Source organism: Dama dama, chromosome 19 (genome assembly GCF_033118175.1).
Source record: "Dama dama isolate Ldn47 chromosome 19, ASM3311817v1, whole genome shotgun sequence".
NCBI classification, from domain to species: Eukaryota; Metazoa; Chordata; class Mammalia; order Artiodactyla; family Cervidae; genus Dama; species Dama dama.
This window is the reverse complement of record NC_083699.1, coordinates 590,712-611,253: the sequence shown is the minus strand read 5'-3', so window position 1 is coordinate 611,253 and position 20,542 is coordinate 590,712. Positions and strand designations below refer to the sequence as shown.

Here is a 20,542-nt window from a genome sequence, read left to right as displayed (position 1 = left end):
CAGAGTGGGAAGAAATCCTGAGAAAACATAAGAATATGACTGCTCAAACATTTTAAAACTTTAAAAAATATCTTTAGAACTCTCAGAAACCTACATGTGATAGAATGTTTTATCACAGACTCTGTTACAGGAGATTGCTAGAAATTAGAAAAACAAAATATTTCTGCTATAGCAGTGAAGGAAAAAAATACATATTTCAAGCAATAATTTTTAAACATTATGTGGAAATAAGGTCCATAAAAATAAGTATTGCAATTTTCCTTCTTGGGTTTTTATTCTTTTCCAATTGGTCCTTCAGCCACCAAGTGGGAGGATGGTTTGTGAGTAGTGTTTATTTTTGATGATAGCTTTGTCTCCCCCTGTTGTTCAAAATGATAAAAGGCAGCACTCGGGAAGCAGCCGGCTCTCCCTTCCTCTGGGGTTTGTAAGCCGAGAAGCACAGACGCCCTCTGAAGTTCTGCGCCTGCTGCGTGTCTCTACTCGCTGCGGCAAGAAGAGCCTCTCTTTTAACCTGGCTGCCTGTGACGAAGTGACTAAGACGTATTCATGGCCTCTAAAGGTAAGAGTAAATATAGGCAACTAATAATATTTTCCTTATGACTGAAAATATAGGTTGTAAGGTGTTACAATCAGTGAGATTGATACTTTAAAACCTGTCATTTAGTTCTTTGGAACTTTGGAGTTTTTAACTTTGAATGCCAAAGAGCATGTTACATTAAATAAATGAAAAAAAAAAAAAAAAACACTCTACCTACAAGAATGCAAAAGTTAAGATATAAACAGTGTTTTTGTTATCAAAAATATAAACCTAATGACTTACTGAGAAAAGCTGCAGAACAGAATTTAGAATGGGAATATTTAATGCCAAACACAAGTTGATATTTCCAGTTTAAAGAGATTGGTAGAGAACTTTTCATACATAAGTTAAAAGTGTTATAGTTCAATATTTTTAAATTTCCTATTTGCTATTTAAAATATGTGATACAGCCATTCATTATAGAGAATTAAATGTGTGTTCTCAGGAGATCCTAGTAAATTTAATGGACTAGAAGCAAATATTTCTGAACAATGAAGCAAAAACCTTTGAAAACTTATTTGATGGTAAATTATATATAAAAAGTAAACAGAAACTAATTTAAGCAAACAGATTAGTTAAACACTTTGGGAGGGGGGACTGGTAAATTCTCCTCACATCCCTGAAAATGTAAATCTCATTAGTGCTGTCTCACTTAAAGAACTTCTCAGAAGACAAGGGATGTGCTGCTTTTAGGTAATGAGTTGCAATCTCACTAAAAACACTTGTGAAATGATATAAAAATGAAATTATAATGTGTTTTCTTTCCATTATCAGAAGAAGCCATTAAACTCTAGGCTCTAATGAAGTTTTATCATGAAGAATTGTGATCACTGTAATTGGTGGAAACCTTTTAACCTAATTACAAATAGGATTAACAGAGTCCACCGATTTAAAATATCCTAAATTAAATTAATGATCCACATTAGAGAAATGTGTACGCTTATTTGCTTCCTTTGTCAAAATACACTTAGGATGCTATTTAACTTGGAACAAAGGAAGTAATTTTTTTTTTCACTTTTTGTCACTGTACACTAGTCTCTGAGTATCACTGGGAAAGCTCAAGCAAATTGTAAAATATAGACATGAAACTTCAAAATCATGAATTTTAATATATGTGTGTCTCATTTTTATATTTGAAGACAAAATCTTGGCACATTCTTTCCTTCATTTAAGACTGACACTAAGACTCAGTCCAAAACATTTCATCACTATCAAGCAAGAGTTACAGCAACAACTGAAGCCTGTAAGGTAAAGAGTTGCAGAGGATGTGAAACATTTATAAGCTAGTTATACATTTTTAAAAGAGTAGATAGAAATTCAAAGCCAGAGAGAAATTCAAAGGAGTTTCTTCTTCAACTGGTGGTCGTAGTCTTTGAAGAAACTTATGACTAGAAAGCAATATTATGATCAAAATATGATTAACCTACCAAAAAAGGCAGTGATGTTCAGTAATGATAAGGGCTCAGGACTAAACTCAAGAGGTAAAACTTTAAGTAGACAACTAACACTGTTTCTGCAACCCAGTCAAAATATTTAACAGATAAAGTGGGTAAAATATCTGTGAGAGGACCCTTTAGTACTTAAAAGAAGTGAAAAATGAAGTTTCCTTTTGAATTAGGAATCTTGTTTCGGGGGCAAGTCACTTTATCATATTTTTGTGGAGTTTTATTGAAATAGGTTTAAAGACATTATTTATACTGTCATGATGTCGTCTGGCCCATTAACCTGTGTTGGCAGTTAGCATTTTCCCAGGGAATACAGGCTAGTTGGGCATTTCACACATTTCGCAGGCAGTTCCGTCAGCACCACTAAATCAAAGGACAGTCTGGACATTGGATGCCATTAGAACTGAAGAAATATTTGTGTGGTCTGAAGTCCCCTAGTTTAGTATAAACAAACACAATTTATGAACACATTGATCTCAAACTTAAAGTTTGAGAAAAACAGGCATTCTCAGGATGATCTAAACGGAACAGAAGCTTCAGTTTAGATCTTCAAAGCCTCTGCTGCTCCCATGTAAGCCAAAATCCTAGAAGAGCAAGCAAGTGATCTCAGAGTGGTGTTCTCAGCAGTGTCTGACTGAGTCTCTACTTCCTAGTAAAGACTTTGGATGTAATCTGGGCCACAGTGCATTAATGCCATGAAATCTAAAGACCTATGTGAGGAATGTAGAACGAGTTGCCAGACACTCAGTAACCCACCACATTCTGTCACAGCAAAATAACTTACAATATAAAATTGGAGTAATTCGCTAATCTTTTTAACAATAAAATTGACAAAGAGAATCTAATAAACTTGTATCAGTTATTATTAGAAATTAATCCCACTTTTTTTTTTTTACCAATTGAAGGATAATGTGGTACAGTTAAATCCATAAAAGGCACCAAACTTAACCTGTGATTTTTAAAATCAGGATACACTTGTGTAGCCACTACCCAAGATCAAGACATAAAATATTTCTGCCAGCTCATAAAGGTCCCTTACTATTCAATAGCCACACACCCCCATCTCCAAGGTGAAGCACTATTCTGAATTTTATCATTTTAAACTAGTGTTCCCCAGATCACAGTTTTGTCTCTGTTCCTCTGAAAGTCAACAACAACAGTGCTTTGGGCACTCCTGCCAATGAAAGGGCGCGTGGCCCCTTTTATTGTTTCCCAGGTGCTGTTACTGGGGTGGCTTTCACACCTCTCCCCAATCTGACACAGTCTTCCTCTCAGTTTTCCCAGCGACTCACTCTTGAGGAGGGGTTCTCATTCAGGCCCCTTTCCCTAGAGCAGGAGGGATTCTGAAAGCCTTCCTTTGTGTCTGTCCCAAACCTGAGGAGTTCAGGATGGGGCCTTTGGGGAAGCAAATTGCTATAACTCTGTCAGTATGGGGCTCTGTTTTCATGGGGCCAAATGACAAGTTTGTTTCCATTCAGTCATATGCCTAAAGCATGTCCAAATTCTAAATGTCAGACTAGTATAATCTTAGAGATCCATTTTGTCTACTCCCACAACCTCATGGTTAAATAATAATTGGACCATCTGGCAATTAATGTCCCTCACTAACATCAAATGTACACATGGCCTTAATGAGCCAGTTGTTCCTAGTAACAGTCTATGTTAGTGTCCAAAGGACCACAGCTTGGAGCCTAGATTCGTTCACCATTTTTTTTTTTGTTTAATCCCTCTCGAGTGCTCATACAGGATATGTTTGGGAAACAATGAATGAAGAGGAATGAATACTATTCAAAAGAAAATCAGTCCTTTCTTCAAATTTGCTCTTTAGAGGTTTGAAAGATTCAGAATAATACTTCCCTTCAACACACACACACAAATTACATGGACTTAGGTGTCAGTGCTTAAGAGAGACCATTTAAATCTCCTGTGAATTATAAAGCTGTTACTCCGACTTTAGTATAAGCACAAGGAATGCTCATCCACATGTTTGTGCAGCTTTCATAAATATCTCATCCTATTAATCCAGAACCAGTTTTCCTTGTCCTTCCCATTCATAGGTCTTCAAAATAGTCTAAGTTTGTTGTTCATCATTGTTCAGTAGCTGAGTCTTGTCTGAGTCTTTGTGACTCCATGGACTGAAGCATGCCAGGCTTCCCTGTCCTTCACCATCTCCCAGAATTTGCTCTAACGTATGTTCATTGTGTCGATGAACCATCCAACAATCTCATCCACCAAGTTACTTTTCTTCATAATGGCTCCTCTGATATTTGAAAACACCTATATCATGAACCTTGCTCTACACATACACGCAGTCTAAAACAGCAACATGTAAACGTAATGAATGCAAATGTGAGATGTCTGACAATTTGACTTAATAAAGATGAGAAATGAAAACACAGATAGTCTTGAAAAAATTAACGGTATCTAATGAGGAAAATAGTCAAAGGTGGTCATGTGGGAAGAAAAGGGAAAAATAATAGTAGAAAGGTAATAAAGTATATTCTTAATGAAAAAGAAGAATTTTGCATGTACCATTTATAGGTCATATGCATAATATCACATGGGCTTCAGACTAATGCAGGATAAATAGTAAGTTTCCAAATTTCAATCTAATAGATATCTACCTAAGAGATAATCATAATAGTAACAATTTTGCCTGGCAATAATATAGAAAACAGGTGATTATTTGAAAAATCAAAGCCAAACATTTTAGAATTTTATAATTATTTTATCTTGTATAATGTTGGATGAGCTACAAAGGGATTTACACTTTGTAGTAAATCAAAAAGATTTTGGATGCTTATTGAGAAATCACAGCTAAATTTAGATATTACACTGCCCTTAAGAATCTCATAAATTAGTTTCAAATATTCTCATTAGTTCTCAAAGTATATATTGTCAGTCCAGCAGCATTAGTTTACCTAGGAACTTATCAGAACTGCAAATTCTCAAGCTCCATCCCCACTCCATCCACTGAATCAGAAAGTCTGGAGTGAGCCCAGAAATGTGTTTTACTAAGGCCTCCAAGGTGGTTTTTGGTCTTCCCAGGTGGCACTAGAGGTAAAGAACCCATCTGCCAATGCAGAAGACAAGAGATGTGGGTTCGATCCCTGGGTTGAGAAGATCCCCTGGAGAAGGAAATGGCAACCCACTCCAGAATTCTTACCTGGAGAAACCCATGGGCAGAGGAGCCTGGTGGGCCATAGTCCATGGGGTCACAAAGAGCTGGACACGACGGAAGGAACTCAGAGGCAGGCCAGGTGGTTCTGCTGCAGGCTGAAGTGTGAGAACCACTGAATTAAATCCATGCATCGCGGTATGACTGAGGAAAAGAGACAAAATAATCTCGGAAATCATGAGGCACTTCATAATATTTGAGGAAGGGAGAATATATTCAAAAGTCATTAAGTATGATTCAAAATCTATGTCTAAGATCATCCTTTTATGAGAATGCCTAGTTTCTTTGGTCATTGATTTTCCATTTGTAGTTTATAATCTTTGAATAGAAGTTTCACTTGCTTTCAAAAAACATATTTTCTAAAATGATTTATTTTGCCCAAATTATCCAGCTTTTTCTCACAACTACATTCCTTTTTCTCTGGCTTCAAGGTGAAGTGGTGGTGACAGCGAATGTAGGAAATGAAGGAAGGGGCACTGAAGTGAGAGGCTAGGAGACGCTGAGGTGAGAGGCTAGGTGGGAGACACTCGGCCTAGTGAATTAAGCAGCAGGAAATATTATAAGACGGACTAAATAAAACGGCCTACATTTACTTATGGGCTGGGGCTGTCATTCTTTTGCAGATGCACAGAGCCAAAGAAGCAGCGGTCTGCCTGGCTTTCTGCCGGGAGCTTCAGACCCAGACCACGGCCTTCGCATCGTACCTTCCAACCCGGGGGACCAAGTATGGCAGCGGGGTCCCCCTCTGCCAGGAAACCTCCCTCCTGGTCTAGCGTATTTAAGCCAGGTGCTTTTATCTCTCTATTTCTACAAAGTTCTTTCCCTTTAACACGAATACAAACTTGGTTTCTTTCCTGCCAGTCAAGACTAAAAACTTAAGCAAATAACTTATTGAAGTGAGAAAAGCGTTATACAATCTGTCTTTTATTTATTTCTATTACTTGGCAAGAAACTTTTGCCTTCTTTTATAACCACTTCTATTTTCCTTATTTACCTGACACAGAGAGAAGACTAAACATTTTTGATGAGCTGTTTAGCACATTATCCTTCTTCTCCTCATTGCTCAAGGTGTCAGCAAATTTAAATCCTAGAGGAATTGTCTAATATGTCTAGTCACCTACAGCTATTTAGTTAAAGGATATTAATTGAGTACCTGTTATAATCAAGGCACATAAATGGTATAAAACCTAGTTCCTCTCACCCAAACATTCTGCAGCCTCTTTGGCAAAGACACAAAGTGCGAGGCTGGGTGCTAGAGCCAGAGAAGGAAGGGAGGGCTTCCCTGGTGGCTGAAGGGGTAAAGAATCCACTGCAGTGCAGGAGACACAAGAGACGCAGGTTCAATCCCTGGATCGGGAAGACCCCCTGTGGAAGGAAATGGCAACCCGCTCCAGTATCATTGCCGGGGAAACCCCATGGACAGAGGAGCTGCATGTGCTACAGTCCGTGGGGCCGCAAACAGTTGGACAAGACTCAGTGACTAAACAATAAAGAGAAGAGAAAGGTTGCTAGAGATCAAAGTACTCAGGGGAGACTTTCTCAATGAGTTGAGAGCTTAACATCATCAACTGAATCTTGAAAGGTAAGGTGGATGGAAATCCAAGAGAAATCAAGCTATCAAGTTAGCATTACTGTCTTCTGATACTGTTGCCATCTCTGGGACAATTTGCTTGAAATATCATATTATTATTAAGTATAGTCACTGTATAGTCATTGGAGGGTAAGCAGTGATTCAAGCCTTATAATAAATCAGTCAAGAAATATCATCTGAATTTTATGGCACATAAGTTGCAGTTGATATTTGTATATATTATTGATGCTTTTATATTTATCCTACACAAAATTAGAAATACACTTACACTAATATTGAGATGTCAGCACATGTGCTTCAATTTTCAGCTTGTTTGGCACTTTCTAACTATAAAGTCTATCTCTTTTATCAAAATCAAATCTCTGTGTTAATTCCCTTAAGGTGCAAGAGATTTCTGTTATGCCTGATAGGGTTTAAGCTGCACACAGCATATGTTCCTGGGAAAATGTTTATAATTGCAGATGCCTTCTCCAGAAGCCCACTGGCAGACAAATGTACTTTAGAGGCTGGAGAGCTCAGGGAGATATGTAAAAGAGCTGGAAAAGCTAACCTACCATCTTCCATCTGCAAAAAGGATCAGCTGTAATAGCTGACTAGAGTTGATTAACTGCTGCAAGCTGTTTGGGAATGTTGTCAGACAAGGTTTCGCCAAGGATAAAAGTGATACACCAGTGCCAGAGGGCTGGGGTGTGATGATCACATATGGTCATCACATATTCTTCTTCCATCCATGAACGATGACATACCCAGGGCCAGATGCTTGACATGAATACACTTTTCTTTTTTTCATATTTGATAGAGATATGAGCCCACTGGCTTCAGTTCTAAAACAAAGTCAGTTTTCCAAATGTATACCTTTGGTACTCTTTTTCAGAAAACAAAAAATATGTCACAAATTGCTGGGTATTTTCCTTCAAAGGGAATAGATTTTATAGTCTTTATACTAAAAGAACACATTTGCTTTAAAGCAGTGCATACAGAACAGGATGAATAAGCATTTTAAGTTTAATTCTTCCAGTTTGTGAGAAACATAAACATATATATATATATGAAGAATTTTGTGAGCTTTTATCTAAAAACCACAATAAAATTATGAATATTTGAAAATAGTGCATGCTTCAACAAACAGGAAAATATTCAATAAAAATGCATCCAAATTAAAATCTCAATGTAAATATTTAAAAAACCACCCACTCTTTTAATCATGATTATCCAGTAACTATTAATAATCGTGTTTTCACTAACAAATTGAAAATAAACCCCCAGGTGGCAAGTGTGTGTGTGTTTGTGTATATATTTATATACACATTCATATAAAAATATACATATATATTTACATATGTATGTGTATACATATATGTTGTTCATGTATAATAGATTGTCCTAAGTCACTTCAGTCATGTCTGACTATTTGTGACCACATGGAAAGTAGCCCGCTAAGTTCCTCCGTCCATTCTCCAGGCAAGAATACTGGAGTGGGTTGCCATTTCCTTCTCCAGGGGATCTTCCCAACCCAGGGGTCGAACTCTATTCATTCTAAGTTAAATTAACATATTCATAATAGTCAATAATATTTTATCCTATAAGCATCGAAGGATAACTTTTATTTAGTCACCTACAGATCAGAGTACTGAGTTAAAATTTATAAAGGCACATGCAAGATTCCATTTATTTTGAAGTGCTGGGTTGACCAAAAGTTTCTTATGGGTTTTTCTGTAACATGTTATGGAAAAATCCAAATGAACTTTTTGGCCACCTCGATACATATATTAAACGGAATCACTGATGCCTGTAAACCCGATACATTATGCATGTGGGTGGTGCACACGTTTCCCAGGCTGTCGCTCGGGGTCCACTCTGAAGCTTTCTTACTGTAGCAGTGTTCTGCTTGTCCTAACACCTGAATACAGGATGCAATCTGTTTAAAGTTTCCAACAATTCCTGGTCCATCAGTTAATAGCGAAAGATGGAAAATGCTCTTTTGGACCACAGTTTATAAGTGGCCCAGGGCTACTTAAAGGAAACTGGAAGAACAGCCAAAACCAGGACCCTCATATCCAGGAGGTTTGTCCACAGAGAGAGATCACATTTGATGTTATCAGAGAGGATGGGTGAGTATAAGCGTAAACAGGGAGGGAGGGTACTCAGAAGTTCCACAGCGTCACTTAAGAACTGTTTCTCCCAGTTCCTAAGGTTAGTTACGTTTTGCTGGTACAGCAGAGTAGAGAGCAAGTTGAAATCCATGGTATCACTGCCTGGGTTCATATCCCAGTCTAACCACTTACAAGCTCTATGATTTTGAGCAAAACCACTTTCTCTGGGATTGTCTCCTCACATGTTACATGTAATGATATCTGGTTCTCTGATGTGTGTGAGGACTAAGTCAGACCCTATGTCAAACACAGTGACTACCTCAAGGTAGTCATTAAATAAACAACCACTATTATTAGATGTTAGAGACGTACAATTACCCTTTTCAACTAATAGTCTCTAAAATTCAGGGCTGAAACTTGATCCATGACATAAATAGTCAAAGTTCCTAAACTCAAACCTTACTTTCGCACCCCAAAACTACTTCTCCATCTCTAAGTTATGCCTACATAGTGGGGGAAAAAGGTGTTAGTCACTCAGTCGTGTCCAACTCTTCCATACCCCATGAACTATGTAGCCCGCCAGGCTACAGTCCATGGAATTCTCCAGGTAAGAACACTGAAGCGGGTAGCCCTTCCCTTCTCCAGGGGATCATCCCTGCCCAGGGACCAAACCCGGGTGTCCCTCGTTGCAGGCAGATACTTTACCATCTGAGCCTACACAGATCCACTGCTGAACAATCGGGCGTGTCCCTCCTCTTCTGTCAACCCTCCTCTTTCCTCAAAAGAGGAAAACAGAACCAACAACACTACATGACAAAGACCAGTTCTAAGACTTCTTACAGCTTTTGTCGTAGCTGTTTAAATATGGTCAAGAACATCTTATATCATAAATTATTTTTGTAAAAAATATGTTTGTGAATCTTGGAAAGGAGGGCATATGTACACTTTTATCAATAATAATAAGAAATGATACTAGTTTTTACCTCTACCTCAGGATATACAAGAAGAAAGAAGGAAATAAGATAATTTCATATTTTTTGGGTTTGTGATTGCCCAATCAATTCCAAATGTTAGCAATTACTACATTTATTTGGAAGTTATCAGTGAGTTTGTTAATGTGAAAGAAGAATAAAGTGAAAATTTTAAGGCAAAATAGAAAATGAAGCATTCAAAAAAGCAATAATCAGTACTGTATTCAGTGTTCATGATTTTACCTTAGTGAATCTTTAAGTGCTGAATATGAAAATTAAAATATACACAGATAAAATTCATTCTAAGAACATATTTTAAATATTTCCTTTAAAAAACCATTTGTATTGTATTCTATTTAACATAGTCATGTCTCAACTACCTGAGACTGATTTATCTCTATAAATTAACCTCATTTCTAATTGCATAGGCAAGTTTTAATGTGTCATGCATTTAGAAGCTTAACTCTTTTATGCTTAAACTGGTATTTTGTCGACAGGATTTATGGATTTTTTTTCCCTTAGTTGAAAGAAAAGAAATTAAAGAATAGCCTTTCTCAGCTTTAACAGACTTTCCATCACAGTCAGGAATGAGTTACTACATGATGGAGTGGAAGAGTTCGGGCTGAGAGGAGAGGCCAGGCGTGCAGGTCATTACTGTTTGCATCCTCTTGGCTCATTTCTTTTAAAGAAAGAGAGTGAGAAAGAAGTTTAAAACTTTATAGGCATTCTTATTCAGAAACGGTTTAAAAATATTCTCAAGGGTGTTGGTATAATTTCCAAGAGCTATCTTATTACCACAGGAAAAACTCAGAGCTAACCACAGTTGCTATTCTTATTCAGAGCAATTTTGCTTTGAAATTTTCAAGGTTCTTGTAATTTTTACTTGAGTAAAAACCATGTTAGCTTTTTTTTTTCCTTCATTATAAAATGTGAGTTGTTTTCCACCATTTTGCTCACAGAGAACATGAAAAACATCTAATTTCATGTAGTCCAGTAAACAGGTTTATGGTAATAGCTGCAAAGGTTTTCAAAGACCTGTGATGTAATATTTTTTATTTCCTTCATGTCATCTTTTAACAGTTAGACCTGATAATTATACACCAGCGGGTGGAACTTCTTGGAAGTAAGTACATTCTGTAATTATTAAAATTGTAAAACTAAGTAGTTTATAAACAATAAAGTTAAATATTTAGAATATTTAGGATAGAATTAAATAAAAAAGAGCACTAGGTCTATTTTTTTCTGGGAAAGGTTTCTCTTTTTTTATTTTTTAATTGAGGATAATTGCTTTACAGAATTGTGTTGTTTTCTGTCAAACACCAACATGAATCAGCCATAGGTATACATATGTCCCCTCCCTCTTGGACCTCTCTCCCATTGAAAGTAAAATTATTAGTGTGATATAGATAAGCCTAAAAGTATAAAACTCCCTAAATCGTTGATGATACTGTCATTAGGAATGTAACATTATTATTATTATTTTAGTTCTACCACTTTATTGCTACCCACCCATCTCCCTCCACCCTCGTGCACACATGCTCAGCCACATAACCCCAGGGACTGCAGCCCGCCAGGCTCCTCTGTCCATGGACTTTTCCAGGCAAGAATACTGGAGTGGGTTGCCATTTCCTTCTCCAAGGAATGTAACATTATTTTTAATCTTGAAGTAATAGAAGCTATTTAGTCATTTCCATGGCTGCTAATAATTTAAATTTTCTTAACAATTTCAGACATGGAAATTGAGGCTGAGACCAACACAAAAACATCAAAATAAAGTTCTACTGTTTTATCATACTGTCAGTAATTCATCAAAAACCAAATCATTTAACAGGGCACAGATTTATAATGATGAATACTCAAATTACTTAAGTATGTTCGTCCTTAATCTTCTATATGATGCCTCAGGTATGTCAAAACTGAAATAAATGGATAGCATGAAGCTATAGATATAGTACCAGATAGACTTTTAGACAGAAGCATTAGCATCACTGAGAGTTGTCCCAGTAAATTCCATAACAATGACAGAATAATTTGAGTATGATTCTTCTTTAGAGCATTGCTCCCCTAGTTGAAAAGTACAAGTGTCCATGTAGGTCGTATAACAGGAATCAGAATTTATCAATTTCTCAGCTCTGTTCACAGAGTCTACTTTGATTTCTATGGCTAAATCCTCAACATTTAGAGTACAGAAATAGATTAATCTGAAGAAGATACTATGTACTTAATAACTAATCAGTCAAGCTGCTTTATTTAATAACACTATGATTTTTACTCATAGAAAGGTCTGATCCTAAGCAGTAGCATGATTTTGATAAATTTTTTTTTGCTCCATTAGTGATACTAGGCACTGAGACCGCCAACAAATATGAGATTAAAAACAGCTTGGGACAAAGAATATACTTTGCAGTGGAGGAAAGCATCTGCTTCAACCGTACTTTCTGTTCCACTCTGCGATCATGCATTCTGAAGATCACCGATAACTCAGGTCAAGAGGTGATTACAGTCAACAGGCCCTTGAGGTGTAACAGCTGTTGGTGCCCTTGCTACCTACAAGAGGTTAGTCACTGACCTGGGTGTGCTTTTATTTTCCACAGTTGGAAAGATTAGCAATTATTTCTTTAATAAATGACATTCAGCTGGCGATACCAGGCCATTAACCTTTCAATTGGTTGAATTAGAATGTTGCTCCTTTAAGATCAGAACAACTTATTTTCATTTCCAATGAAAAACTATAGTGGCTTCCGTGGTGTTAATTTAGAAAGACAGCTCATGCATCATGTAAATGAGACACATCTTCCTGAATCTCTGTATTAGCTAGGTAATATCTTAAGCAGATCTACTCTTCATCTTCTCATTGGCACAAAGTTCAGAGAGTGCTGAATGATACTAAACTCTCCTAAAGGAATCTCTTGGGTCAGTATTATTTTTAGAACAGAATCTCACGTTCCATTTACCCATTTATGACAAACTTCAAGGTTCAGCAAAGACTGAGTTATTCTTCTAGAGGGAATCATTTGATTATTATATTTTAATATATAATAGATTTTCATCACCTTTTAGTGAATCTATAGTAATAACTTTCATGGACATGATGCAGGTAAGTTTATGTGGAATATATACTTACTTTGATATCTTTGATATCAGGAACCTCTAAGTGAGAAGAAATAGATTTTACTCTCTACATTTTGCAATGGAGGAAACTGAGGCTTAGAGGTTTCTCACCTATGATCACACATCTAGAATATATCATAAGAGGGATTTGATCCAGGTATCTTTTTTCAAGCCCAAGTTTCTTTATTGAGGGCCTATGTATAAATATTCTACTTAGCACAATGGGAAGTAAATATTAATATGGAACTCTCCTTAAGTAGAGAAGTTTCTAACAATATATGTTGAAGCTAATTCTGAAACTCTTTATAGGCAATTATCTTGTCAAGTGATTGGATTGATAAGGTACTCAAATTCTTGCAGCCCAAGAATTTTTATCCTTCTACTTGGAATATTCAAGATCTAATATGCCCCAAGATGCTAAAGTCAGTATAACCCAGAACATACACCCATTATAACATTTCTGACAATTAATATTTTATTTCAAAGTAACCCCATGTCACATAAATTAAACATAAGATGCATCCTAATACTGATTAGCATATTTTTAATTTGGTTGAAATCAAATCAATTACTTTAGAGGTGATCCTAGAACAAATCTATGTAATTCTAAAAAGTCTTGTTGAGAATACCTTTGTCTATCCAAAAACACTACAGACATGCACATAAAACTATGAACTTAACAAGGAAGAAAAGACAAAAGGAGATCAGGTGATGGAGAGTTGGCTTGGTTTAAAAGCAAACAATATTCATCATTTTCACCCAATTCCAGCTTATTTTATTAATACAAAGTATCTGAATTGACTAAATAAATATGTTGAAATACAGTATTATGGACAATTAAGAAATTAGGGGGATGAATGATAAGGGGCAATATACTAGTCAGCTCTGAAAATGCAAATGATATTCTTTTAATGCTTTGGACAAAATGAGACAGAAATCAAATTGGTGTGTAACAACCGTAACTCTCCAAGAAGCATTTGTTAGTACAGAGAAGCTGAAGTTGACAAATCGAAGAGGAATAAAAATTACAAGAATCAAGAAGTGAGGCTTAAAAACAGATGTGTGTTGTGACAACAACCAAGAGGGGATAGATATGACGCACGTCATAGGAAACAACTTCAGTGCTTGGCCAACTATTGTGCTTGGAACAGACACGGCAGAGTAGCCAGTACCCAGGGTCAGAAGACAGGCCTGGGGCAGGTTCTCCTAGGGAATGAAGATCAACGACATGGACCTGTAGTGAATTGTGAAGAACACATATCTATACAGTGAATTTCTTTGTTTCCAAAAATTATTTTAAAAACCCATAGAAGCAGATATTTAGAATCTTTTATATACTGTTTAGAAGTAAGCAGACATTATAGTAAAATTAAAATACAGTAACTTAGGAAATCTTATTTTATTATTATCTCTTCCTACAGTTAGAAATCCAAGCCCCTCCTGGCTCTATAGTTGGTTATGTTGCACAGAAGTGGGACCCCTTTCTGCCTAAATTCACAATCCAAAATGCAAACAAAGAAGATATTTTGAAAATTGTTGGTCCTTGTGCAACATGTGGCTGTTTTGGCGATGTGGATTTTGAGGTACGATTGACAAATGAAGGACTGTTTCACTTAGGTCCTGATTTTTTGCAACATAATTCAATTTTTTAAATGTTTAAATCATGAAATATTTCTGAAGTAAATTCAGAAAATAATATATTTGTGAAATAATGGAATAAGTAATATTGTACATGCCAATAATAACTCATAATTCCAGAGACAGAAAGTTCAGGAATTTTTTTTTAGAACATACCACAAAAATTTGATGTATGTGGAAGTATAGCACCTATGGTATAAAGCAAATATATTTAGTTTAGAATCGCTGAGATTACATCTTCTTTCCTATATCCCTGGTGGTAACATGTCCCAATTCTGATCTCAAGAGCACACTCCATTAAAATACCATTAATTTAAAAGCTATGTAAGTAAGACTTGCTAACTTCGTTTTGTAAAACAATCAATTCTCATATAAACATATGTGTGTAAATCAGAAGACAGTAAGTACTTGCAAATTCAATGTGTAAGAACATGAACTATCTTAACAGCTTTGTTCAGTCGCTAGGCGGTGTCCGACGCTTTGCGACACCATGGACTGCAGCGTGCCAGGCTTCCGTATCCTTCCCGATCTCCCAGACTTTGCTCAAATTCACATCCATTGAGTCGATGAAGCCATCTAACCATCTCATCCTCTGCTCCCCTCTTTTCCTTTTCCTTAACAGTTTTTCCTAGAAATAAATCTTAGAGGAAACAGTCTCTTTCTCTTTTGATCACTCCATTCATGTATATCTCACATAGGACATTAAGTTTACAGGATTTCAGGGAACATGACTCACCTAGAATACAATGTGCATTTTACAAAATGGGCTGGCGTAAGTCCACCGCACTCCAAAAGTTCTTGGCATAACTTTCCTAAGAGTAAAGAATAAAAATAAGCCCTATAATTGAGGAGTACTTAAGAGTTTTAATACTTATGGTATTGTTTTTTAGTCGCTAAGTCATGTCCTACTCTTCAGCAAACCCATTGACCGTAGCCTGTCAGGCTCCTCTGTCCATGGGATTCTCCAGGCAAGAACACTGGAGTGGGTTGCCATTTCCTTCTCCAGTGCATGAAAGTGAAAAGTGAAAGTGAAGTCACTCAGTCCTGTCTGACTTTTTGCGATCCCATGGACTGCAGCCCACCAGGCTCCTCTGTCCATTTGATTTTCCAGGCAAGAGTACTGGAGTGGGTTGCCATTGCCTTCTCCAGTAAATGTCTGAGTATAACATAAAAATGAAATTAGCAATGACTGATAATATCTTAAAGAGATGGGAATACCAGACCACCTGACCTGCCTCCTAAGAAATCTGTATGCAGGTCAAGAAGCAACAGTTAGAACTGAACATGGAACAACAGACTGGTTCCAAATCAGGAAAGGAGTATGTCAAGGCTATATATTGTCACCCTGCTTATTTAACTTATATGCAGAGTACATCATGAGAAATGCTGGGCTGGAGGAAGCACAAGCTGGAATCATGATTGCTGGCAGAAATATAAATAACCTCAGATAAGCAGATGACACCACACTTATGGCAGAAAGCAAAGAAGAACTAAAGAGCCTCTTGATGAAAGTGAAAGAGGAGAGGGAAAAAGTTGGCTTAAAGCTCAACATTCAGAAAACTAAGATCATGGCATCCGGTCCCATCACTTCATGACAAATAGATGGGGAAACAGTGGCTGACTTTATTTTGGGGGGGCTCCAAAATTACTGCAGATGGTGACTGCAGCCATGAAACTAAAAGACACTTACTCCTTGGAAATAAAAGTTATGGCCAACCTAGACAGCATATTAAAAAGTAGAGACATTACTTTGGCAACAAAGGTCCATCTAGTCAAAGCTATGGTTTTTCCAGTGGTCATGTTTGGATGTGGGAGTTGGACTATAAAGAAAGCTGAGCACCAAAGAATTGACGCTTTTGAACTGTGGTGTTGGAGAAGACTCTTGAGAGTCCCTTGGACTGCAAGGAGATCCAACCAGTCCATCCTAAAGGAGATCAGTCCTGGGTGTTCATTGGAAGGACTGATGCTGAAGCTGAAACTCCCATACTTTGGCCACCTGATGCAAAGAACTGACTCACTGGAAAAGACCCTGATGCTGAGAAAGATTGAAGGTGGGAAGAGAAGGGGATGACAGAGGATGAGATAGTTGGATGGCATCACCCACTCAGTGGACACGAGTTTGAGTAAACTCTGGGAGTTGGTGATGGACAGGGAGGCCTGGCATGCTGCAGTCCATGGGGTCACAAAGAGTCAGACACAACTGAGCGACTGAACTGAACTGATAATATTTAAGCAAATTAGTAATTATAAAATCTTAGCAATAAAAAAAAATTATATGTAGAAATTAATTTGATCTAAAAAATTTCCTCTAAAATCTTTCTCAAAAATATTTTTCTTTCTTTTTTTTTTTTTTTTTTTTTTTGCATGAAGAATTCAAATTTAAAATGTGGACCTCAGGTAGAAGGGTTATCATTATGGTTAGACTATGGAATTGAACCTGTGTCCCTGCTGCCATCTTGTGGCAGTCTGACCTTAATGACTTATTGCAGTTAAATTCTCAGTCTGCATACAGAAAGGAGAAAAAACGAGATTATGATGGTTAAAAAAATGTCAGAGAAGCAAAATTCCTGAATAACAAACTGGAAAGTTAAATTTACAAACCTAAGATTATATAAAGGAATGAGTGCCATTGAACTGTCATTTAAAGATGATGAATAAAATTATTCTTATATCTCGTGAAGTAAACATGGGGAAATGTAAAATCATAGGTTTCACCTTCAAATTTACAGCCTCTTATTTTCTTTTCAAAGGTGAAGACCATTAATGAAAAGCTTACAATTGGAAAGATTTCCAAGTACTGGTCAGGCTTTGTAAACGATGTCTTCACCAATGCCGACAACTTTGGGATTCACGTTCCTGCAGATCTCGATGTGACAGTCAAAGCAGCCATGATCGGTGCTTGCTTTCTCTTTGTAAGTGTGGTTTTATCTTTGATTGAGGTGGTTTATCTCTTTCCTTTTCACTTGTCAACTATTATAGAACCATCCTGTTTTACCTAGTTTTTACCCCACAGAGCCAGTTTTATACACGGAAGGCTAGTTTGTGGCCACCAGTGTTTAGAAGTCAGGATGTAACAGCCTGCATTTATATTAGGTAGCCTTCCTCCAGTGGCCCTCAAACCCCCTCTTCCCAAGGATGGATTCCCTATCTACATCCTACTTATCATTTCTCAGTATCTGAGTTAGCTTTCTCTTTCGACTCAACTTTTGTCTTACTTTCACTTCCAGTGAAAAATATGTAAACACGAATAATCACATTATTTATCCCCGGTAAGGTTCAGGGCTGTTTAATTGCTTACCAAGGAGTCAGGTGATATTCAAAATGTGAAAAGTACAGTTTTCTTGCCCTTCCAATAAGTACACTCATGTTTACATGAGTAAAACAGAGATGAGTTAATATGTAGCAGTTTTTATTACTACAAAGATATGATGTCTTTGTCTTTTCTTCTCAATTTAACAATTTCATCAAAAACATTTTCTTCTGATTGGTGATGACAGAACAGAAGTCAAGTAATACTTGTGCCAAACCCTGACCTGATTTTCCCTGCTCCCCACTTTCCTTCTAATTTTTCCCTCATTGCTTACCTCTCTCAGCTTTTGCACTCACAAAAGTTCATGAAATTTTAAAGTAAACCTTCATTCTTCCTCTCATGTTATTCTTCAAGGCTTTAGGATCCTAAATCTTACGGTTATGTTAATATGTGCTACTGTGGGGAAAAAATGTGGTCCTATTCACTTAGGCTCTTCTAGAGACACTTGAGAGTTATATTAACTAAAAATAATTCCTTGGTGATGGCACTCATAGATACTTAGAGTTTAATTAAAAATAAATATAGTAGCATTTTTTCTGACAGCAGCTTTAGAGAAATTATTTTAACTTATTGATTCCCTATCATGGTTAGAGGTAGAGTTAATATCGATACACAAAGTGCTAGGCTTTTATGCTAAGTTGTCTCTTAATTTCCATTTTCATCTATAAATGTAATTAAGTCCAGTCAATCTTTCCTGTCACCACATCCTTTTTCATTTTTCCATTCTCCTTATCTGTTTAACAAGGCTTTTAATTTGTCAGTTCCTACTCCCCTCTATCTTCTGGCCATTCTGCATTTGACACCAAACATATGCAATAGACATACCCCCACCCTTTTCCCAAAACCTGAATTTGGCCTTCTGGTTAGTCCCCTTATTTACTGTTTATATAACAATATATTACCTTTCATCTGCCCAGCTGCTGCTTCTATTTAGTTGCTAAATTACGTCCAACTGTTTTGCATCCACATGGGCTGCAGCCCACCAGGCTCCTCTGTCCATGGGATTTCCCAGGCAAGAATACTGGAGTGGGTTGGCATTTTCTTCTCCAGGGGATCTTCCTGACCAAGGAATCAAACTTGTGTCTCCTGCTTGGCAGGAGGGTTCTTTACCACACTGAGCCACCAGGGAAGCCTTTAATCTGCCCTACATATGTATTTTATGTATTAAGAACAAGCTGATGGCAAAAATGTCAACAATTCCCTATGACTATAGCACTGATTGAAGTAACACCCCAATTATCTGAAAAGATAACTTTTTCACTCCAGGATCTGAGAGATAAACATAATCACTGAGACTATCAGACAGCAATCCATCCATTGCTTTTCCTTTTTACCGTAATTTTACCATAATATTATAAAATATTTGCACTTTGCTCTTGGCCAATATTGAAGGAGGAAATGGCAGCCCACTCCAGTATTCTTGCCTGAATTCCATGGACAAAGGAGCCTGGCAGGCTACAGTCCACGGGGTCACAAAGAGTCAGACATAACTGAGTGACTATCACTCACCCTTGGCCCTTAGCTTTTAAAACAATTTGTCACCAAGAATTATGTTTTTAATTTGTAAATGCTATCTTCATTTTATTACCTTGTGGTCAGAAATCTTTAGCAAGTTGCTGGTGGGAGGGTATTCCCTAATCCAAACAGCAAAATTCACAAGTATTCACAAGTGATTTGGTCTTTTGTTTGAGACTACCACTGCATGATCCGCCAAGTTCCCTCTGGTACAGTTTTCAGTACTTTCTCAGATGAACGTTGAGTTACCAACCACATGGTCCATGATGATGTGCCTTACTCTTGTTTAAAGGTCCGTGTCTGTTACAGCTTCTCATGCTGACCCAGACTATCCAAAAATCTAATTCTAAAAAGTCTTAATCACCCCAAATTTTGCCTGGTGACATCATGCTGATTCAGATAAGGTTTCCAAGTTACTTAAACTCTGCTAATTAGACATGTGAGTGTCATGAAGCTTAAAACTTTCTGATTTTTCTCCTCCTGATAAATCACATGCTCCTGGAACACCACTGGGAAACATAATTGCCTTATATAATCAAAGCTTCCATGTAAGACTCTTGATCTTAATTGTTGGTTTTTTGTCAGTTCACTCATATTCCATTTATTTATTTGTAGGATTTTATGTTCTTTGAACATTCACTGGCTGGATTATAACAAGCAAGATGACAAAAGCAATAAAATATGCAGAATGTATTTCAGTAAGTAAAAGGCAAGTTTAAATGATCTCTTTCCCTTTGAAGAGGTCTATATTTGACGCTGTCTAATTCTTTTTCATTTTCTTCTAGAAATCCCCTGGGCTCTGGATTTCATTTCTGAATGGTTTGACTATTGGCTTTTTCTTTTTTTTGTAACAAAATGTTAATTACTATATTTATTAAAGCATAATGTAATGAAGCAATTATCTGCTAGTGAATGCATGATAACTAAAGACAAGATGACTGACCCTAGACAGTGGTGCTTTGAGAGATTACCATTCTTTCTTTTTATCCTTTTGAAGTTATTGCATGGTAAGCATGAAAGATGAGAGCTAAGGCTTGCAGCATCACTGATGAAAATTCAATGTTTAGAGAGAGCTTTGAAGTATTTCTGGTAGTAGGGCTGGTTACTAATCAA

General features: G+C 36.9%; 1 protein-coding gene across 1 annotated transcript; it reads left to right on the top strand.

The window, feature by feature from the left end:
- The first annotated feature begins 546 nt into the window (after nt 1–546).
- PLSCR5 (phospholipid scramblase family member 5) lies at nt 547–20,083 on the top strand. Its single transcript, XM_061168071.1, has 7 exons — nt 547–559; nt 5,824–5,987; nt 10,936–10,978; nt 12,191–12,411; nt 14,388–14,549; nt 17,355–17,516; nt 20,045–20,083. Exons 1-7 carry the CDS (start codon nt 547–549, stop codon nt 20,081–20,083), a joined length of 804 nt encoding a protein of 267 aa, XP_061024054.1.
- Nucleotides 20,084–20,542: the final 459 nt, after the last annotated feature.

Coding starts and splice junctions, on each gene's coding strand:
- PLSCR5 (XM_061168071.1), top strand. Junction 12,412..14,387: donor GCCCTTGCTACCTACAAGAG/GTTAGTCACTGA, acceptor CTCTTCCTACAG/TTAGAAATCCAAGCCCCTCC. Junction 17,517..20,044: donor TCGGTGCTTGCTTTCTCTTT/GTAAGTGTGGTT, acceptor ATTTATTTGTAG/GATTTTATGTTCTTTGAACA.